Source organism: Pseudophryne corroboree, chromosome 5 (assembly GCF_028390025.1).
Source record: "Pseudophryne corroboree isolate aPseCor3 chromosome 5, aPseCor3.hap2, whole genome shotgun sequence".
In the NCBI taxonomy this organism is placed as follows: domain Eukaryota; kingdom Metazoa; phylum Chordata; class Amphibia; order Anura; family Myobatrachidae; genus Pseudophryne; species Pseudophryne corroboree.
Genome location: NC_086448.1, coordinates 763,751,583 through 763,775,325, shown reverse-complemented (window position 1 = coordinate 763,775,325; position 23,743 = coordinate 763,751,583). Strand labels below are relative to the sequence as shown.

The following is a 23,743-nucleotide window of genomic DNA, read 5'->3' as shown; positions in this document are numbered from 1 at the left end:
TGTGTTTTCAAGGGACAGTACACGTCATTAAGGAAAGTGACTATATTTGATCCTAGCGCCATCTAAGGAATCACTCACCTTTTACATTTCATTTCTGAAGAGAACGTATGCCTTTTGCAGATGACTCAAAAGGTATGCAACAGGGTAGACACTCCGGGAGGGGTTTCACTTTGTAGGAGGATCTAGGTAGACTGGTCAAGAGTGTGGCAACTACAGTTTATAACCGAATCATGCACTTCAGTCTCAGCACAAAGGCTAAATGAAGAATTAACAGCACTATAATGGAAACTACTAACGCTATATGGTCGACCTACAGACTGGAACGAATCTCCTCAGTTATTCATGATACTCCTATTCAATTTGTCCGTGTTTGGTCACCTTGGACCACTTATTATGAGGCTGAACCCCCTCTGGCAACCATTTAATTTCACTCTGTGTTACTGATGCGCGGACACCTCGACTGGCTACTTCTCTCTTTTCCTCTATTCCTCTACCCCCTTCCTTTATTCCTATATTCCTTTAATCCTCAATTTCTCTTTTCCCCCTTCCCTCTCTCCCTTTTCCTGCCTCTTTTCTTCCTTCTTCCCTTGTTCTATTTTTCTTCTATTCCCTATCTTGTACATTATAATGGTTTCATCCACAATTTCCCTTTCTTAATTAACCGCATTTCTGATTATCAATCTGATAGTTCTTCCCCATATAGAAAAAATTGTTACATTCTGTTTCAATATTTTGGTATGTTACACCTTTCCTGACTTCCATTATTGTCTTTAAGACCTTAACGCCGATCTCTTGTTGTTTAAATTATCATATATACGATATTCTGTTTATAGAGATATTGAGTGTGCTTGGTGTAACTTTTTTCTATTTTGCTCAAAAAAAAAATTCTTAATTAAAAAAAAAAAAAAAAGGAAACTACTGAGGAGGATTGGGATCTAGGCCAAATTACCAATGGGGCAATATATATCAGGTCGAGTATCCCTTATCTAAAATGCTTTGGACCAGAAGCATTTTGGATAATGGATTATTCTGTATTTGGAATATTTTAAAAAATTTGCCCCCACAATAATGCCAGATACAAGTAATGCCCCCAATAAAGTGCCCCTACCATCCTCACCCAATCACCTACCCCCTGTCACCCTTATTCACCTTCCCCCTCACCCAGTCACCTGCCCCCTGCCACCAGGGCAGCCATCACAGCCGTCCCGGGCCCGGCCTCTATGACAGAGAGAGTAGGGCCCGGGCAGCTCATGCCACTGTATGCCCACCGCCTCCGTCCATCCGCCGCCATGCTCCGTCTGTCCTCCGCCGTGCGCCGTCCACCCTCAGTGCTCTATTGAAAATGTTCCTCCCAAGATGGCCACCGCCTCAGAGGAGACAGTTATTAAAGATACTAGAGGAGGCCTCGTAACTGTCTACTTTGAGGCGGTGGCCATTTTTGGAGGGAACAGCACTGCGGCCCCCGTCTGGACATTAGAGTACTTGCATCTAGGTGAGGTGAGCAGCCACCAACTCTGTCCTTCCAGCAGCGCAATCTGCCCCCAGCTCCAGCCAGCACAGACAGCATGGTCAGGTCAGCAAGACGGAGAAGCCCGATGTGCAGAGCCACCCTTCCCCCGCTCACTGGCTGCCCCAACAGAAGGCCAGCACCCTACTGTGGTAATGGCACTACTTTATTTTCTCCTACATCTGTGTGGTGTGTGAGAGTGTGTACAGTGTGCTGCTGTGTGACAAAGACACCACTGGGTTGCCAGGAGCGGGGCCGGGTGATATACGAGGCTGGGCAGATGAGCAGAGCCGCCCCGTGCTGCAGGCGAGATGCTAGGCGGGAGGTGATGGAGTCTCTCCCCTGCTCGCTGCTCTCGCTGGCCGTGCTATGTGTGCTGGGGGCCATGCTGCTGGCCTGTGCCGGGAGCCTCCTCCTCAGCCTGCTGCCCCGCTCCAGCCCACTCCCCTCCTCGCTCTCTGCTGGTCCCGGAGCCCTTTCCTGCCCGTGGTACTGCTGCTGCCGCCGCTGGGGGTTGGCGGCTGCTGAGCCGGCCCCTGGTCATTCTACAGAGCTCAGATGAGGTGGGCTACATCCCGGAGCGGGGGCCGGAGCCGGGCGGACACCTCTAACCTGGTCAGCGTTCTGGCTAAATTTCCTGCCAATGGACCACATAAGGACCCATGGCCATGCGCTGTAAAAGGATGCTGTAGGGGCCACATGCGGTCCGTGTGCCGCAAGTTTAACACCCCTGCTGTATAGTTATTAGCGACAGAAGGGGTGAGGGTAGGAGACAGGGACGTTCAGGAGATGCTGGGTTTCAAAAAGGGGGGGGGGGGGGGAGCTGCAAGTGAAAGTAATTAAAACAGATAATTTATTTATTTATTTATTAACAGTTTCTTATATAGCGCAGCAAATTCCGATAATTGACAAGTTCTGCCAACACCGTCCCCTACCTTGCAGCGCTATGTGCCGTGCCCCCTCCACACACACCTAGTTATGGCCCTGCAAGCAAGTGCCTATTGCTTTTCTACCAGCAGACTGCGTGAACAAAAATGTTCATTTCAAAAACCTTTAGTAGTGTAGTTTATCCAAATATATATCACATATTGTTATTTCAAAGAAGCTCCAAAAGACAGTGACTAGTAGTAGATTGGTGGATAGCACCAGCCTTCCACCAGTCAGTGTGTGGAGACAGCCCACCACTGTGACTGGTTGATGGCCAAAGCCATCCTCAAATCAGATTTAAGAAAGACCAACTTGCAGCCCTGAAATTGTCCCGGCCCCGGAAGCAGTTGCCACTCTGTACCCCGGAGCAGCCCACCTTCCAACAACACATACAACAAATTATTTCACCAGAACATGTATGTACACACATATGCCAGAAGTCGTGTAAAAGTTCTCTGTGGTTGTGTGGGACATGTGCCGCATGGATGATATTAGAGGGTCTCCATTATGTAGCTAGTTCATAATAACGTATAGGTTGAGTTCTTATGAAGATCCATACAAAATGGCTACCTCAACTTTGTGAAGTTGATTAATCAGGCCCGGAGACAGTGGGTACAAAGGGTACACCCCTCTCCCGGGCCGTACAGTGCAGAGGGGCCGCAGCTCCTAATTGTGACAGCTGCTGCTGTGTTGCGGGGAGGAGAGGGGGGCACAGCTGATGCGGTCCTCTGGGAGAAAGAGTCGCTGCTACTGTGTGTTGTGGTGGTGGGGAAATCATAAGCTACTACTATGTGTGTGCTGCGAGGCAGATAGCTGAAGTATGTCTGCGGGGGGTGAGAGGGGGGGAGGTGCCGGCTGCTATAGATCTGCAGGGGAAGAGGGGAATCGCGGCTGTCTGCTGTACAGTATGTGGAGCGAGGGGGGTGGGGTGTCAGATGCCAGTTGCTGTGTGTAGAACAGAGGAGAGGGATTTTGGATGCTGTGTACTGAGGTGTGGGGTGGGGGTCTCTCTGGTTGTGTGATTGGTATGCGATCCAGGCCTACAGGATGCCGGCGGTCACAGTACAGATGCCAGCATACCAGTGGTCACGATTCCGACAGGGGTGAGGTAAGTATTATACCTCTCCCCCTGCCCCCCTTACCCTTCTGTTACGCAGCCTAACCCTAACCTCCCCCCTTAGTGCCTAACCCTAACATCCCCACTATTCCAGGGGGGTGTCGGGATTCCGGCGTCGGTATCTTGACTGCCGGGATCCTGAACGTATACCCTGGCCGCAGCTATACTGACAAATGGTGTCTCTCCCGCCACTGTTATGTGCCGAAGGAGCATGGATTTGGGTATCGGCCGCTGCATGTTGTGTGCTGGGGGGGAGGGGGGGCTTCTTGTTGTACTTGTGAGGTTCCGGCAACTGCTCTGTACTGGAACAGGATGAAGATCAGCAACTGCTGTGTGCATGAAGCTGGGGGGAAGGGGGGAAGGGGGGGGTGTACGATGGCTGCAGTGTGTGGTGGTGATGGTGGGGGGTGCTTACTGCTACTGTGGGGTGGGGGACCTAGATGTGTGCACCCTAAATTGTCCCCTCCTTCTAGACTCCTAATGATAGATAGATAGATAGATAGATAGATAGATAGATAGATAGATAGATAGATAGATAGATAGATAGATAATGCAGAGGGAGGGGTGGTGCGGCGGTCCAGAGTGACAACGGATGGCATATCAGTGTACCAGGCTCCAAGATTTCTGTTGCCAGCCCTGTCACTGATATAGACCTTTCTGCAATTACATTTCTGCTGCGGGGTACACTGGGCTCCACAAGGAAAGACATTGGGGTGTAGAGTAGGATCTTGATCCGAGGCACCAACAGGCTCAAAAGCTTTGACTGTTCCCAAGATGCATAGCGCCGCCTCCTCTATAACCCCGCCTCCCTGCACAGGAGCTCAGTTTTGTAGTTGGTGCTGCAGATAGCAGGCACATAACAGAGGGGCTGCTCCGGGCAGCCCTAAGAAGAGCTTTTTGTGAAGAAAAGTGAAGACTACAAGGGCAGCAGCAGTGTGTAAATGTCAGGAGACATTCACTGCTGCAGCTCCATCTCTCCCCAGCGGTGCTGTACACTCCCGTGCCCTGGTTGCCGGGTAACTACAGCAGGAGGCTCCGGTTTTCTTCCTGTTAGACACACACGGCTGGGGCTCTCCGGGATCGCATGGCCGCGCTTCTCGAGGTGGACACTGTGGCATACAGGCGACCCCACTAGACCACCAGGGCAAGGGTACAGGTCAGGTTTTTTCTCATAAACCTATTTATATGGCCCGCAGTATCAGGTGGTTAAGCCAGCAGAGGGGATAAGGCTTAGACCTGTAGCCCCTCCCCCAGCCCCAGGGCACCATTTACAGTAAATGTTCCCGCCCTGGAGCTGCATATCTGTCTCTCCCTCACTCCCAGTCAGTGTTTGGGCGCCATTTCTCTCAGCTACACTGTTCCTGGGACTGCTTGGGCAAATCCTCCTTTGTAAAGCTGCCTGATAGTCAGCGCTGTGACTTTACATGACACTTAAGTATTCTACATGTCATTTATACAGTGATAGTTAAGAAAAAGTGCATTTAGTCAGGGTTCCCTGGTACAAGTACCCTGTGATATACATCCAGTTTCTTACTGTGCAGTGTTATATCTGTTGACTACATAGCTATATATATATAAGCTAGTCCAGTGCAGTATTATTGTTTGTAATAACCTCTGCATTGTACAACTGTGACTATATGTGTGTGCATTAGCTTGCTGGGTGATTTTCATTTCGGGTCTCTCACTCAACTGGCTATACCTATATTCTATAACCTGAGGGGGCTTGGTGCGTCAGGTTTATAATACTGTAATATAGGATATTCACAAGATATAATCTAATTGTATTTTTCTCTGTGATTTTAGTCACCATATCTCTCCTATATCCCTGCTTGTGCTGACTACACTGCGCAGGGGTTTGGGTAAGAGGTATTGAGCTGCTGACAATTGTACTGTGTTACCTGATATTGCAAGTTAAATCATGTCTGCTTCTGAGGGTAATGGTTCTGGGGCTGAACACACTACCGGTGTTGCTTACGCCACAGATCCCTATGAGGAGAATATAGCAGCCGTGGGCTCTGGTTCTGGGGGCTCCTTGCCTCCCAGTGGGATTGTGGCAACGGGGGTCCATAATGACCCGCCGTGGGCTACTTTCTCCCCACTTCTGAATACGCTAGTTACTAAACTAACGCCCCCTATGGGACCTCCTATGCCGGTTCAACCGTATGTGGTCCCCGCGGCTAACCCGCCATGGGCAGATAACTTGTCCGCTCAATTGAAGAAATTGAACCAGTCTTTGACTACTAAAAAGTCTGACCCTCGCTCACCTAAGACCAAGGGGTCCTCTTATCGAGCTCTTACCTCCTCACAATCCACTGCTGTCACTGACACCTCGTCTGATGAAGATGGCGCTTACACTGACCCCACAGATTCCGACACAGATACTGCTGATGGGGAGGGTAGTTCACAAGTGGATGTTCCTGATCTTTTGGAGGCTATTAAGTTGATTCTACAGATTACGGATGATCCCGAGCCATCCGTCCCTCCTAAGAAACCAGATAGGTTCAAGCGTCAGAAGGTGGTTAAACAAGTTTTACCTCATTCTGATCACCTGGTGGATATACATCAGGAATCCTGGGAAAATCCAGGGAAGAAGTTTGTGCCTCACAAGAAGATGCTGGCTCGCTATCCCCTCGCGCCAGAGCTTTCAAAAAATTGGGAGACACCTTCTCCAGTGGACTTGCATGTGGCAAGGATGGTGGTTTCCTCAGCTCTACCTGTCACTACCGTCACGTCTCTGAAAGAGCCTACGGATAAACGTGCGGAGGGTTGTCTGAAAGCGATTTACACCCTCACGGGTGCTGCGCAAAGGCCCACTATTGCAGCGACATGGGCTGCAGAAGCTATTAAAGCGTGGGCCCTAGAGTTGGAAGCTGAAATCTCTTCTGACCATGCTAGACAGTGCTTGACATAGATTGTCACAGCTTCTCACTATATTAAAGAGGCAGCTTCTGATGCCAGTATTCTAGCAGCCAAGCCCTCTACTACGTCAGTCCTGGCTAGCCGGATATTGTGGTTGAGATCCTGGTCCGTGGATCTGGATTCTAGAAAAACCCTGGAGGTACTCCCTTTTAAGGGAGATATTCTGTTTGGGGAGGACTTAAATAAGATAGTGGCTGATTTTGCTACTGCCAAATCTGCCTGGCTGCCAAGTACCGCTCCTTCTGTGCCGAAGGATAAAAGTACTTCCTTTCGTCCCTTTCGTCCTTCAGGTAAAGCAAAAGGTCAGGCATACCACAAACAGGCCCGCACTTCCAAACCTGGTAAGCCGAAGCCCAAAAGAGCCTGGGCTGCCCGTCAGCCAGCTTCCAAGACCGATAAGCCTGCCGCGTGACGGGGCGGGCCTCCTCCTGGGGGACCCCAGGGTAGGGGGCCGGCTTCTAGGGTATACCCAGGAATGGTTGAAGATCACTTCAGATGCCTGGGTACGGGAAGTCGTCACTCGAGGTTACGCCATAGCCTTCAAAAACCGTCCCCCTCGTCGATTTTGCCTGACAGACGTCCCTTCGGTTCAGGTGAAGGCAAAGACTCTACATTCGGTGGTACAGACCCTTCTGGACACAGGAGTGGTAGTACAGGTGCCTCTTGCTCAGAGGGGACAGGGGTACTATTCTCCGCTGTTTCTAGTCCCGAAACCGAATGGGTCCTCCCGGCCCATTCTCAATCTCAAGGCATTGAACAAGTTTGTGAGAATCTCCAAATTCCGTATGGAAACCCTTCGCTCTATTGTTCTGGCCTTGAAACCTGGGGATTATATGTTCTTCCTGGATATACAGGATGCTTACCTGCATATCCCTATAGCAGCATCGCATCAGCAATACCTGAGGTTTGCGTTGGCAACCTCCATTACCAGTTTCGGGCGTTACCTTTTGGTTTAACCACGGCTCCGCGAGTCTTCAACAATGTTATGGGGGTGATGACGGCGGAACTCCGCTGTCAAGGGGTCAGGATCTTACCGTATCTGGACAACTTGTTGATCCTGGCAAATTCCCCAGAAATTCTCCTACATCACTTGGATCTGACTGTCCGGTTTTTGCAAGCCCGCTCATCAACTGGAAGAAATCCTCCCTGGTCCCTGCTCAGAGCATGGTGCACCTGGGAGTGCTATTGGACACTCACAACCAGCGGTTGTTCTGGTCTTAGGAGAAAGTCCTGAAGCTTTAGGACAGGATTCGTTGCTTCCTCTCTCGTCCGCAAGTGTCAATACATTCGGCGATGCAGGTGCTGGGCCTCATGGTGTCAGCATTCAACATGGTGGAGTATGCTCAATTCCATTCTCGCCCCCTCCAGAGGCTGATTCTGGCCAAGTGGGACGACCTGCCTCACCGGATCAGGTCTCACATGATCTCATTGACTCCGGAGGTCCATCTGTCGCTGTACTGGTGGCTCCAGGACCAACGGTTGTGCAGGGGCCGTCTCTTCTGGATATCCGACTGGGTCCTGTTGACGAAAGATGCCCCTGTCTAAGGGGTTGGGGCGTGGCGTTGGAGGAACACTCCCTTCAGGGTCGGTGGACCAAGGAGGAGTCTCTCCTCCCGATCAACATTCTAAAATTGCGGGCGGTCTTCAACTCATTGAACCTGGCCCAGCATTTAATTCAGAACCGTCCTGTTCAAGTACAGTCAGACAACGCCACCACAGTGGCTTACATAAATCATCAAGGTGGCACTCGAAGCCGCTTGGCAATGAAGGAAGTCTCACGGATTCTTCAATGGGCGGAACGCCATCTACCGGCCGTATCGGCGATATTCATCCCGGGAGTCCTGAATTGGGAAGCGGACTTTCTCAGTCGTCAGGACATACACGCCGGAGAGTGGGGCCTCCATCCAGAAGTGTTTCAACTCCTAGTGAAAAGGTGGGGCCTTCCAGACGTGGATCTGATGGCGTCTCGACACAATCACAAGGTTCCGGTCTTCGGAGCAAGAACAAGGGATCCTCAAGCAGCATTCATGGATGCGCTGGCGGAGCCGTGGAGGTTTTGGCTGCCATACGTGTTCCCTCCGGTGTCACTCCTGCCCAGGGTAATTCGGAAGTTCAAGCGGGAAGGAGGAATCCTGCTTCTCATAGCTCCAGCGTGGCCCAGACGGCACTGGTTCTCAGACCTTCAGGGCCTCTCGTCAGAGCGTCCAGTTCTACTTCCACAACGCCCAGACCTCCTCGTTCAGGGCCCCTGTGTCTACCAGGACCTGGCCCGGCTGTCTTTGACGGCGTGGCTCTTGAAGCTTCCATCTTGAGGGCTAAAGGGTTTTCTGAGGCGGTCATTCAAACTATGTTGCGGGCCCGGAAACCGGCTTCTGCTTGGATTTACCATAGGGTCTGGCATTCTTACTTTGTTTGGTGCGCATCTAACAATTATGACGCTTCCAAGTTTAGTACAGCCAAACTTTTGGCTTTTCTGCAGCAGGGCCTGGACTTAGGCCTGCGTCTGGCCTCCCTCAAGGTTCATATTTCTGCCTTGTCGGTGTGGTTTCAGAGAAAAATTGCAACCTTGCCTGATGTTCATACCTTTACTCCCTATATCCCGCCTGTGGCTCCTTGGGACTTGTCGGTGGTGTTGGAGGCGTTGCAAGAGTCCCCATTTGAACCTCTTGGCTCAGCTGACCTTAAGTGGCTTTCCCTTAAGGTGGTGTTTTTGCTGGCTATTGCCTCCACTAGAAGAGTGTCGGATTTGGGTGCCTTGTCCTGTAGTTCCCCATATCTGATTTTTCACCGTGACCGGGCGGTTCTTCGAACTCGTCCCGGATATTTACCTAAGGTGGTATCTTCGTTCCACCTTAACCAGGAGATTTTGGTTCCGGCCCTGGTCTCTCCTGACTTGTCTCCCAAAGAGTGGTCTTTGGATGTGGTACGGGCTCTCCGTATCTATGTGAAGAGAACTGCTTCTATTAGGAAATCTGATTCTCTCTTTGTTCTGTCTGCTTTTCACAAACGTGGCTGGCCTGCACACAAGCAGACTTTGGCCAGATGGATTAGAATGGTGATTGCACATGCTTATGTGAAGGCTGGTTTGTCAGCTCCTGCTCACATTACGGCCCATTCTACTCGGTCTGTTGGACCTTCTTGGGCGGCCCGCCGTGGTGCGACCCTTGAACAATTGTGCAAGGCGGCTACGTGGTCCTCAGTGAACACGTTCATAAGGTTCTACGCCTTTGATACTGCCGCTTCCCAGGATGCTTCCTTTGGACGCCGGGTTCTTGTGCCCGCTACAGTGCGTCCCCTCCCATAAGGAACTGCTTTAGGACATCCCCAATGTCTTTCCTTGTGGAGCCCAGTGTACCCCGCAGCAGAAAACGAGTTTTATGGTAAGAACTTACCTTTGTTAAAACTCTTTCTGCGAGGTACACTGGGCTCCACAAGGCGCCCACCCTGACGCACTTAGTTTCTTTGGGTTGGTATGGCATTAGCCACTGACACTTCTCCTGTCGTGAGAATGTGGTGTTTGTGGCTACTAACTGTTATCGTCTCTTTTCCTGCTACTGCATTGGGCTGGTTAACTAAAAACTGAGCTCCTGTGCACGGAGGTGGGGTTATAGAGGAGGCGGAGCTATGCATCTTGGGAACAGTCAAAGCTTTTGAGCCTGTTGGTGCCTCGGATCAAGATCCTACTCTACACCCCAATGTCTTTCCTTGTGGAGCCCAGTGTACCTCGCAGAAAGAGTTTTAACAAAGGTAAGTTCTTACCATAAAACTCATTTTGCTATCATTTTGGTTACATTCAAATATATCTTAATATAGAGTTACAGATAGAGTAGACAATAAACTAAGGCTAAGGACTGAGAGGACAGTATGAGCGATTGTGACAGATCTCCATTTATTTAGCTTTGAATATCTCAAAATGTTCAAGTACTTTAAAAAAAATTCATGTGATGCTCCATTCACTGCAATAAATTCTGCTAAGTCTATGAGACCATTAAATCACAAACCGCATTTTCACCGTGATAACATCATTTTTCTATATTGATGATGTGGCTCAGCCCAGTCTAATGTGAGGAGTTTACAGGCTTCTGAGACTCACAGGAAAGAAATCCACATTATAAACGAGATATTTCAGTTCAGAGTGACTCACTATTTATACGCTCAGCCCTGATATGACCAAAATATTGTAGTACTGTTTAAATATACAGCCGTTGTTTGATAAACTGCTGTGCTCCGCTTCCCCTTAATGCAGTAATAGCAGCAAAATGAATATTTTTAGCCCCAGTAAAAATATTGCATTTATTTTAAATTTAGTACACACTGTGAAAGTGCCAGGAATTGCCCTGGAATGAATTTTAGCATTCTCTCAAGTTACAAGTTCACTCTGTGGTCAATATAGAAGTTAAGGAGGAGATTTATCAAAGCTTGGAGAGATAAAGTACCAACTAATCAGCTCCCAATTGTCACTTTTCATTCTCCCAGCCTGTAAAATGACAGGAATGAATTGGTTGGTAATTTATCTCTCTCCAAGCTTTGTAAACTTAATCCCTCCCTCCATATATACGATGCTGCAAACCTTATATATAATTTCTCCTCATGTGTAAATAATAATAATAATAATAATAATAATATAAACATAACTCAGCCACAGAGATCTGGTTTTATCCCTTTTATCTGTCAGTGCCTGTCCAAAGCAATATATCCATCCATTTCCTAAAGACATTAGAGGCAGCCATTTTGTGACCTGAACCAATATAAATGAGAATGTCGCTAAAAAATAATAATTAAAAACAATTTAATCCAAATTTGTTAAAACAGTTATGTGATAGGAAACGTTACTGTAAAGAAGACACTCCGGTAACGATTAATTAACAGGACTTATCCACCAGTACATGCACCTCTTTGGAAACAATGACCTTTGAAAGAGCCACCGAGTGGCGAAACGCGTCAGTTTTTGAACACAAGGCACTGGACTGCTCCACCTAGCACCTTTCTTCAACTGGAAAACCTTCAGTCAAATGACTGCGCCATCTAACACTGTCCATTGGATTGGAAACTTCCAGCTAAACAGCAACACCAGCAAAAGTTATCTGTGAACCAGGATCCAACACTGCCACTGCCGTCGCCGAACGAGCTTAATCAATTGGACTCCTTTATTTGGAACACAGTTTGGAAACCCCATACAGCTGGACTATTCCAAGTGCTGGTAAAACATGGCCATGAAAAAACATTACTAGTGCAGCGCCTAACTGGTATGAATAAAATATAAATGTTAAGAAGAATATTAAAAAAACTGCTGAGACACTGCGCTTGCCGTGACCACTATGTGAAGAATGGAAGGACAGACTAAAACAACAAGAATGGCTGCGCTGTGTGTCAGTAGTTATGCACAAAAGAGAGCAAACGTGTGATATGTGAATCTTATATTTAATAAAAAATGCAAAAATAAAATCAACATAAAAATTGGTATCAACACACCTATATATCTGTCTCAAGTGATAATTGACTGATGAATAAAAAATAAAGGAAAAGTTCATATTCCACAGTTCAGGAGAAAATTCAGTGTAGTGCAATTCCAAATGGTTATCTCATATACGTCACCAAGTAAGTCGTTGGAAGCATATGGTACCTCTCCGAATGGGCTGGTAAAGATTTAGCCGAGCGTCCCCGGCTAAACAATCCTGCTTTGCCCAATGTACTGCACAGCGGAGGGAGAATCTAAATGCTGCCTGATGATTAGCACTCGTCACAGTGAGGAGATGAACGGCAGCCTCCTGCGGAGGAAAGGATAGTCCGGCAATAGTCACCAATAGCAGCGGTGAGGCAGGCAGCAGCCTGTGAGGTGATGAGCCGGTCAATGAAAATGAAGGAGAAACCAGTATGGATTGCACAGAGGTGTATCACCTGGACCAGGTGTGCTTTAGAGGCGGAGTCCTGACGCGTTTCGTCACGATCACGTGACTTTATCGTGACGAAACGCGTCAGGACTCCGCCTCTAAAGCACATCTGGTCCAGGTGATACACCTCCGTGCAATCCATACTGGTTTCTCCTTCATTTTCATTGACCGGCTCATCACCTCACAGGCTGCTGCCTGCCTCACCGCTGCTATTGGTGACTATTGCCGGACTATCCTTTCCTCCGCAGGAGGCTGCCGTTCATCTCCTCACTGTGACGAGTGCTAATCATCAGGCAGCATTTAGATTCTCCCTCCGCTGTGCAGTACATTGGGCAAAGCAGGATTGTTTAGCCGGGGACGCTCGGCTAAATCTTTACCAGCCCATTCGGAGAGGTACCATATGCTTCCAACGACTTACCTGGTGACGTATATGAGATAACCATTTGGAATTGCACTACACTGAATTTTCTCCTGAACTGTGGAATATGAACTTTTCCTTTATTTTTTATTCATCAGTCAATTGTCACTTGAGACAGATATAGGTGTGTTGATACCAATTTTTATGTTGATTTTATTTTTGCATTTTTTATTAAATATAAGATTCACATATCACACGTTTGCTCTCTTCTGTGCATAACTACTGACACACAGCGCAGCCATTCTTGTTGTTTTAAAACATGGCCATGTGTGAGTAATTACCACAAAATGATTGGACATTGTTTCCAAAGAGGTGCATGTACTGGTGGATAAGTCCTGTTAATTAATCGTTACCTGAGTGTTTTCTTTACAGTAACGTTTTACTATCACAACAGTTAACAAATTTGGATTAAATTGTTTTTAATCATTATTTTTAGCACTGTTCTTTATCTTACTTTTCATATTTATATTTCTTGGGGAGACTGACTACCTCCCATCACAGCTGCTAGGAGAAACTGCCCATATATGCGCCTGTCTATATCTTTTTTGATATATACTCCATAAATGAGAATGTATTGTGTCCATTCCATTCAGTGGCGTCAAGGGTTCCTAGGGAGTGGGCAGGTCTCATTCCCAAGAATGTAGGTTCAGTCCATAAAATAGCTGCTTCCACAAAATGGTGCATTGAGTATATATAGTATTGCTTCAGTTCTCAAAATGGATGCATGGGCATTATATATAGGCAGCCCAGTGTAACCAGTGGAGTTAATGTTAAAATTTATGTGACCCTTGTCCCGCATTGATAGTCCATAGGATGCTGCGTGTTTGTGTGCTGTAGGATGTGAAGAGAACATTTTGCCTGTTCCCATGGGTTCTGCTCAGACTGACATGCACCTAAGCCCTAAGCCATAACACGTGGCCTTCAGAACAGGCTAATAGATTACTTTATATGTTATTATTTAGTTATAACCATAACTAGAACAATACTGCCCCCTACTGCTCATAAACTACAGCATCAATGTATAGATGCTATATAGTTTGTATACATTTCTGTGGAGACACTCCTAATCTTAAGGGGAATAAAGGGTTGTGATGTGCAACATATCTTTGCCTTTGTTTATGGAGCTGATTTGGATAGATTATAGAAATGTATACAAGTGCGCTGTCAGCAGCCGCTGGTAAAGGGATGGTCAAATTCCCTTAGAAAAATATAGCAAAAACAATAGAGGAACCAGCGCTGGCTGTAAAAATGTATAAATAATCTGGACGGTTTGTTGTAAAATAAATAACAGATAATTTATTTATCAATACACATTCAAAAGAATATATATAAAAGGGTATATGTTTTAAATAAAAACTTTTAGTAAAATAGACAATGTCACCAAACTGATAAGATTAGTAATGCCATCAAATTAGAATAGTTGATTCTCAGCCGATCCACTACATTGGCTCGTATAATTAAATCCTCATTAGGCTAGGACCTCCTCCAAAACGATCACAGTCAGCATATAAGCAATGGATATTACCAGAAATTGATTTTTGTCGTCCCTTGATGTGCTGTCAGCAGGAGCAGTTCTTGGTGCGGCAAGCAGTGCCTGCGCCCGGGGCGCTGCGGCCTGGGGGTGCGGGCGCAGTCACCCCGCCTACCCGCACCCCGGGTGCAGCAGATGCCGTGGGCTTTGTGGGCGTCCGCTGCAGCCGGCTCCAGTGACAGACACTAGAGGTCATTATTGACCTCTAGTGTCTGTGCGGCGCTACTATGGGAGAGATGTCATGACGTCTCTCCCATAGAGAGGAGCCGCGGGAGGCCAAACGGAGGAACAGCAGCAGCGGTCGGGAAGCAGGAGCGGGGCAGTGGTAAGTATTGTTTTTTTATTTTTGTGTGTGTTTGACAGCGACAGGGGGCACAGCAGCAGAGGGCACAACTACTGGGGGCACAGCGACAGGGGGCACAACTACTGGGGGCAAAGCAACAGGGGGCACAGCGACGGGGCACATCTACTGGGGGCATAGCTACAGGAGACATAGCTACAGGGAGTACAGCTACTGGGGGCACAGCTGCTGGGGGGCACAACTACTTGGGGCAAATCTGGGGGTATAACTGTAGCCACACCCCTCCCCTATGAAGCCACACCCCTATTTTGCCACCGGAAGGGGCACCAGTGGAAACTTTTGCACTGGGCACCACAAGGTGTACAACTGGCCCTGGCTGTCAGCCTTAGGAATTGTCCATTTTATGGCCAGAAGGGAATCCAAAATGAAAAGTGCTTAGCTGCTAATCCAAATGGTGGAGCATAGTGTCCAATTGGTGCCAGGGATGGATTACAGGAGTCCAAAATAACTTGTTTAGTATCGGTTCTCAGGGTCAGGCTCTACGCGTTTCGCTGGTTACAGGACCAGCTTCATCAGGAGCCAATATACTGGATCGGCTGAGAATCAACTATTCTAATTGTCTAATATTTATTTTACAACAAACTGTCCAGATTGTTTATAAATTTTTAAAGCCAGCGCTGGTTCCTCTATTGATTTGGATAGATGGTGTCCAGTATTCACTTTCCTCAATCTAGGTGTCTGATTAGTACAGAAAGAGGGATCGTTGAAGTCTAAACATAAGTTAAGTATATCCTTATAATCTTTATCTGCATTTTTATATATACCTGTTATGCATTGTTCAATACCTATTGTTTATCAATAAACTGCTGTTCGGTTATATTACATTATAACAACGTTGTGCTGCGTGCTTTACTCAGTTATAATATCTTTTCATGGATATAATGTATGTATGAATGTATGTATGGTTCCAGTTTGGCATTCTTATATTTGAATATGAACATTTTATAGAAAGAGAAATAAAAACACAAAATATGCAGATAATACATTTGTCTTAAAATTACATAGGATAAACTTAACGAGATTATTTGGAAAAGGAGTCACATAGAAACATAGAATTTGACTGCAGATAAGAACCACAAAGCCCAGAGTCTCCTTAGATTCTGCATCTCCTGGTCATTTAGTTATATTCCTATCTTACCCTTTTTTGCTTTTCTTATAGATTTTCATAATCTTCTCCACAGGAATACCATACTTTTCAGATATCTAGAATAAAATAAAAATGAAAACAAAAGAAACTAAGAACATTTCCAGCAAATGGCAGGACACTTGGTGGCTGTGGACATAACTGCCATCAGGAGCTGAACTGGTTTCAGCAGGAGTCTGAGGCTCCATTAAATGAACAATAGGTTTGTGTTTATTTATAACACTGTGCTGCCATCTACCTGCAGTATAACACAGTATATACTGCAGTGCAGACCAATAAAAGAATGCCAATGTGTATCTAGAAGATTATATTTTCCATATGCATATGAACTTTCCTATATTGTGCAACATACTTGAACAATTGTTCATTATATAATTTACTAATATTTATATGAAACAAATATATTACAGTAATATAGTAATTTACTGAAATAAAAACAGTACAACCACTATGCACCATGGGGGTCATTCCGAGTTGATCGTAGCCCTGCAAAATTTACAAGTAAGTGTCAATTAGCCGGCCTTTTGGTGGCCAGAAATTTTCTTTGAAATACAAACGAAGGTGGAAGGTTTCAGCCTTTCTTGTTGTAATACCAAACAATGGGTTTGCATGGCGATGTGAATGAGACAGAAACATTTGTATTTTGAAGCTATGTGTTAAATGTCTCAATGGCGAAGTGTAAACTCCCAGGTGGTAGGAATTGGGAGTTTAAATTATACCAAACGTTGTGTGTGACAGGAAGGAGGAAATTGCTTCATGCACTTATATCCTTTTAAAATGTAATTTAATTATATTTTGTTAGATATCCTGATTGGATGGAAAGGACTGTGGTTTGTGGTTTTACTGTATAAAAAGAGGAGGCCTGTGAGCTTAAAGTGTATTATACCAGTTTCATTCTGCTGTAACATCTGGCTGTATTGCTGAGCCTTTTTGATGGCTGTATTTGGCAAATAAACATCATCTGCCTAAAGAAGACCGCTTCATCTTGTGACCAGCAGGGCTAGGCGAAACCTAGCTCCGTTTTCCTCCTGTCCAGGGTGTAACCAGCGTCTCCAAGCTCCGCCTTCAGCCTGCTACCGTGCAAACGCCACGGCAGGTTAGGAGTTTGGTGGTGGCAGCGTAAACCCGCCCACTGCGCAGTGGGTGGGGGTCAGTAACAGGCGGTTACTGACGGTAAGTGGGAATCCCCATGTGGCCAGGTCCAGCATGACCTAGACATCCATTCTGTGTACTGGGGACAAGACGCAAAAGCGGTGAGGGCTTTCGTACGGGACCGTCCGTTCACACTTACCTACATTATAAATCTCCTCTCCGAGAGATGCCCGGAGAGGAGAATCATGTGGGTGGTGATGGGGGTGGGGCAGAGCAAATAACATCTTTAGGCACCACCCCCTTGTGAGGAAAATTGTTCAATTTGCTTGGATTTGCATAGGGGCATGGCTAAAATGGCACGATTAGCATATAATTGCATCATTAGGCACCACCCCCTCTGACAGGCCCCCAATTTTTCGTATTTATCTTCACATTCTGCCCACTTCACTAGGAAGTGGGCAGAATGTGGGAGGGGTGCCTACTCTTTTGGGGCTGCGGGGGACTACCCAAGAAACCGTGTATCTCTCGCAGAATCCGGGAGCGTAGGCAAGTATACTCTGTATTTATTGGCTAATAGCAGCTCATCCTCTGGAATGTAGGTCATGGAACTGAACACTCCCACCAGCAGGGAATACAGTATAAAGTATCTACAATGTTATATAAACACAAGCTCACAAAGCCATAGTGCTGTCCAGCTGCCATGGAACTACAAGACCCAGCATGCCCTGCGTAGTTATGAAAAAGAAGGTAATGCTTGCCTATCGTACTTACAGCTTCCAACAGCCCCTTCACCGTAGGATACTTTAACATTAGAGCATCAAATACTTCATCAGATTCTTTTCTCACATAAAGTAGAACTGAAAATAACAAGGAAACAGGAAAAGATCAAACCAGACTGTATAGATTACATCAGAATTATTACCCAAATGGACAATATACTTTTCATTAAAAGGATCACTACTTTGGATCGAGTTCTAATAATTGAAGAGAAATTTGGACAATAGGTACTTCAGAAGTTCAGAGGATGCCCTAGCCACTTATTGGACAAAAGAATCACTTTGAAGAGTGCTACAATTGCTAAGGCAACACTTTACCAAAGAGCGGGTCATCGGCCACTACTTTCAGATATCTTGGCCATACCGAGGGTAACACCCCAATATAAAGTCTGTGGATACACAGACCAATTACCATTTAAGAACAAGCAATAACCTCTTTAGCACTCATTACACGGGTTATGTGCTCCGTTCAGTATTTATAAAACAGAGGTAAAAGTTGAGCTTACAGCTGTTTCAGAAGCGTTAGCTGTACGGTTCCCGTTGCCAGCAACAGGGACCCAGCAAAAGCCTTTCCTGCTTTCAGCAGAAACCAGCCTCCGCTGGGTGACAGTGCAATATGCAGACTTGACGTTATGCATACACATTGGGCTTAATTCAGAGATGATCGCAGCAATAAAATTGTTAGCAGTTGGGCAAAACCATGTGCACTGCATGGGGGTGACAGATATAACGTGCAGAGGGAGTTAGATTTGAGTGGGGTGTGTTCAAACTGAAATCTAAATTGCAGTGTAAAAATAAAGCAGCCAATATTTATCCTGCACAGAAACAAAATAACCCACCCAAATCTAACTCTCTCTGCACATATGTTACATCTGCCCCACCTGCAGTGCACATGGTTTTGTTCAACTGCTAACAAATTTGCTGCTGCAATCAACTCTGAATTACCCCCATTTGTTCATTAGCCTTTCACTGTTAGCAACACAACGGAGGACAGCGCAGGTGAGGGGCCGGAGAAATAAATGATGTTAAATACCGGTGGCATATTTGTTAGCATCACTGTGATACTAATCTAAACTAAATATTCCACCGGCAATTAGCATCAGTTTTAAATAGGTCTTTATAAACATATCTGGTGACAAAATAAAGGCCGTTTCACTTCTCTTCAGCACTTTCAAGACAAAAAGAGTTAGAGGTTTTTTTGTGTTTTTTTAAATTTAGGCTCTGGGGTTATGTTTGCCGGATAAGAAGCCATTTTTCTTATTTTGGACCTTCCATCTTTATCACTGGATTGTTATAGTAATTTAGAGTGTAGTGGCACATCTCTATAAGAATTTATGATGCTATTTGATTTTTCCCAAAGACTGGCAAGCAGTAGAGGGCATCCCAGTTATTATAAGAAATGAAAATGTCAATCAGTGATGTCACCAGTTCCAAGTCAAAGCGATAGGCTGCATTCTAATATAACTGAATTGCCCTTGAATCCATTGAAGTAATGTATGAACACAGTGTTGTGTAACCTTATTGATACTGAGATTGTACTTTTGTACAGCGTTCAGACCTCCAGCACGGAATAATTCCCTAATGTAAATGGTAATTAGTAGCCACACCTGTTTGTTTCTGTAAACACCATGGTTTATTCCCACTAGACACACATGCGCCTGTTTTTTTCTGTTATTATTTTTAAATAAGTAATTTCACCTTTTTTGTTCCCTTCTTTCATTTGCTTTGGTGCAGGAGGACCAAATTCTTCATCCACCGGGCGCAGCATCCTTTTCACCAAAACACTGCTCCTGTGCAAAACAGCAGATTATTTAGTTGTATCTGGCTGCAACCTCTAGGGGGCGGCGTGCTATTGTCTGTCTGTCCCAGTTCCTAAATCTCCACTGTCACTGTAATCTCTCAGCAGTAAGGTCCTAGGTTCAGAATTCTACATTTGTAACAGTCATAGCAAACGGGACACATTTAACACAGTGCGGTATTTCTCAGCAGGATTAAATCAAGCTGTTAGTGAATAAGGTCAGGACATCTTCCAATACTCATTTGAAATAACGATTAATTTAACCTTGATCTTGTCACTTTTACATCTTCATTCCAATTCTGTAATTGCACAAAACTAAAACGAGGAAATAATCTCATAGTCTATGGGGCTAACGATTATTATTTGTGAGACATCCCCCAAAAACACTCGCTTTTCAGTGGGTACCCGCAAATAATAGTTATCCTTCATATATACTGTATGTTCAATATCTGCTGCGGCCTCCTACTTTCACTCTAACTGTTGTGTCTGATGCCGACTGGCTTTTTTTCTCTCTTCCACCCCCACTTCCCCTGTCTCTGTCCCCCCTCCCTCCTTTTACCCATCCCTCTGCTTCCCTGTTTCCAGCTCACATTCTTTCCCCCTGTATCCCTACATCCTTCATCTTTCCTCTTCCCCTAACATCTCGCTTTCCCATTTCTTAACCATCTCCCACTTACTCACTACCCTTTTTTTTCTCACCCTCTCCCCCCCCCCCCTCCCAGTTTTCACACATCCTTGCCTTCACCTCCCACTGAGTGTACTGCCAGTCTGCCCTTTACGTCAGGTCAAGACTGCATGGGGAAGGTAGACAGGCCATGGGGTGCCCGGCTCATTTTGATCCAGGACCTCCATCTACCACTAAGGGGGCATAAAGAGCAGCTATCCGGCAGCTGCCAACATAAGCGATGGGCTATATAGCACTACTTTCACCAATAGAGGCAGTTAGGCTCAGTGTTGGACAGGGTCATGAAGGGCCCACAGGGGGAATGCAGGGGTAGGGGCCCATGCTTAGGAGTGTGAGCAGTCACCACAAAGGCTTGGCTATCCATTAGAGAGTACATGGTCTAGGTTCCTTGATAAATCTATATATAGTAAATATTGCTAGTGCATGCTTGAAAATGTACCAGAAAAATAACAGGAATACATTGTAGAAAATACACCACAGTCCTGTGCAGTATAATTTAACATGTATAATATATAATTAGTGCACAGTCTGGAACCTGGTTCCTAAAGGTGGAAGTTGGCCATCGAGCAGTAGGGCCCACCGGGGTTTTCCCGTTGGGGACTGTGGGCCGATCCGGCACTGGATGGGCTCAGCAGAATTGACATCATACCACCGCCCTCCAAACGCCCAGACACGCCTGCGTTTTCCCTACCACTCCCAGAAAACGGTCAGTTGACACCCATAAACGCCCTCTTTCTGTCAATCTTCTTGCGATCGGCTGTGCGTATGGATTCTTTATTAAATCCTTAGCTCAGCAACGATCTGCATTGTACTCGTACGACATTGCGGTGCACACACATGCGCAGTAGAGACCTGATCTCAGCGCAACGAAAATCGTCAGCGTGCGATCAACTCGGAATGACCCCCATTGTCCTTGTATAGTCAGTCTGTTCCATGATAGGCTGCTTAACCAATGGCCAGTAAAGAAGCTACATCCGTCGCTCCAGTCATATTACTGAAGTTATGACTGGTTCATTCAAATGTTACCCACTATTATAATTTATATTCTAGTCTTAGTTGATTTCACTTACCCTTCTATATCATCGTCTGTATTGTAGAAAACCTGTTTGAATAAATAAAAGAAAAAAAAGAAGACCGTTATAAAACCACGTGTACATCATAAATACTGCAATTGGCTGGTCAGCGACGGCCATGTTATCTATCCTGATTTACTCAAATAAGAATATAATGATGACTGATAAACAATCACCTCGAGCACTCTATATAGATTAGCAGTCATACAGAATGGGTATTTTACCTAAGACAAATCGAATAACACACAGAAACAATTAGTTTCAGGTAGACAAGAGCAGCAATATGATCTTTGTGGAGGACAGAAATATATTACAAATGCCATTAATAAAACGTGCTATTCCAGAGAGATGGTTGTGTTACACTAAGATAGTTTGTATTGATTCTGACCTGACTATAACACACAGATTACACTAATGGTCAGAGATGAACACATCACAGATGTCATACAAGCTGTAAGCACTTACTTTCCCCTTCCCATTACAATCTACAGTAAATACAGCACACGCACCACAATAACCATCCATAGCACACTGTGCTCACTGGCTGCTCAACAGCGGAAATTGTCCCCACATATGTGCACAATAGAATTTGACGATAGATAAGAAGCACTTGGCCCATCTTGTCTGCCTATGTACACGCACACACTTACACACTAGGGTTCATTCATTTTTTGTTGGAAGCCAATTAACCTACCGGTATATTTTGGGATTGTGGGAGGAAAGCCATGCAAGCACGGGGAGAATATACAAACTCCACACAGTTAGGAACATGGTGGGAATTGAACACATGACCTCAGTGCCGTGAGGCAGTGAAGCCTATGTACTAAGGTGGTCATTCCGAGTTGATCGCTAGCTGCATTTGTTCGCAGCGCAGCGATCAGGCTAAAAAATGGCAGTTCTGCGTATGTAGCGCAATGCGCACGCATGACGTACGGGCACAACGAATGATGCAGTTTTGCACAGGGTCTAGCGATGCATTTCAGTCGCACTGGTTGCCGCTGAGTGATTGACATGAAGTGGGCGTTTCTGGGTGGCAACTGACCGTTTTCAGGGAGTGTTTGGAAAAACGCAGGCGTGCCAGGGAAAATGCCGGCGTGGCTGGTCGAACGCTGGCCGGGTGTGTGACGTCAAATCCGGAACTGAATAGTCTGACGTGATCGCAAGTGCTGAGTAGGTTTTGAGCTACTCTGAAACTACACAAAAATTTTTTGCAGGCGCTCTGCGATAAAAACGTTTGCACTTCTGCTAAGCTAAAATACACTCCCAGTGGGCGGCGGTATAGCATTTGCACGGCTGCTAAAAACTGCTAGCGAGCGATCAACTCGGAATGACCCCCTAAGTGTGTTGCTGTACTTTGTGGTACCTGTCCTGTTACCACCAATTCATGATGGCGATAACCAATCAAAATCATTGGAAGATAAACAAACTATCATTTTTTTTATTTGAAAAAGACTGTTAGAAGGTCTTAAAAGGCAAGACTGTACTGCACCCTGTCCTGGCCATGCCACCGGATTGAATGACGTTATGCCGAGGAGGTGGAGCCACCAAAGGCGGGAATTACAGTACTGCGTGGAGTGTCTTCAGGATGCACCAAGCAGCTGTACAGGCTACAATGTGCATGTCTAGGGTGTCCAAAGGGGTGTGGTATGGATGGAAGGTAAATAGTAACTAGGTCGACAGTGTCTAGGTCGTCCACTATTGGTCAACAGTAACTAGGTCGACAGGGTCTTTAGGTCGACAGGGTCTAGGTCGACAGGTCAAAAGGTCGACATGAGTTTTTAATGTTTTTTTGGTGTCGTTTTCTTCGTAGAGTCACCGGGAACCCCAATTAGTGCACCGTGTCCCCTCGCATGGCTCACTTTGCTCGCCATGCTTCGGGCAAGGTGCCTCGCTTCGCTCAGCAAAGATTACCGTTCCAATTATAGTCCACATGGATCGTTAAGTATGAAAAGATTCAAAAAAAGAAAAGAAATCGTGAAAAACTCATATCGACCTTTTGACCTGTCGACCTAGAACATGTCGACCTAGAGACCCTGTCGACCTAGAAACCTTGTCGACCTAGTTACTGTTGACCAATAGTGGTCGACCTAAATAGTGTCGACCTAGAGACTGGATCCCGTCCAAAGGACTTTCCGGGTGGTGGTGCAGCAGCGGCACTAGCTGCCATAAGCAAGGACCATGGGAGCAGCACTTGGGCTCTTTGCACTGTGCTACAGCACCTCTCTCACTCCCTTAGTTATGGGCCCTGCATACATCCATCCCCATACCAGTAAATATAACACCTTACCATGCCTCCAATTTTTCTTAGGCACAAAAATGGACATCCAAAATTAGGGAGTTTTACCTTGTGGCTAGGGGGTGTGGCCCTACAGGAAATATAGTGCCTACAAGCCATACCTCCATTTTTCTTCACTGTGGGGGCATGGCAGCACTCCAGGACCTGCTGGACCTCCCCCAGTGCCTCTCTCCCGTGAATAGATGACGTGCACATGCACACAGCAGAT

At 46.1% G+C, this 23,743-nt stretch overlaps 1 protein-coding gene across 1 annotated transcript in view; it reads right to left on the bottom strand.

Annotated features, from left to right (window-relative positions):
* GRHL2 (grainyhead like transcription factor 2) overlaps nucleotides 1–23,743 on the bottom strand; it is a 144,280-nt gene that overhangs the window by 5,839 nt on the left and 114,698 nt on the right. The window contains exons 12-15 of the mRNA XM_063924214.1: nucleotides 21,237–21,268; nucleotides 19,382–19,473; nucleotides 17,679–17,764; nucleotides 15,810–15,874 (exon numbers count right to left, since the gene is read on the bottom strand). Of these exons, the coding sequence (XP_063780284.1) occupies nucleotides 15,810–15,874; nucleotides 17,679–17,764; nucleotides 19,382–19,473; nucleotides 21,237–21,268 (275 nt within the window). The remainder of the gene's footprint in view (nucleotides 1–15,809; nucleotides 15,875–17,678; nucleotides 17,765–19,381; nucleotides 19,474–21,236; nucleotides 21,269–23,743) is intronic.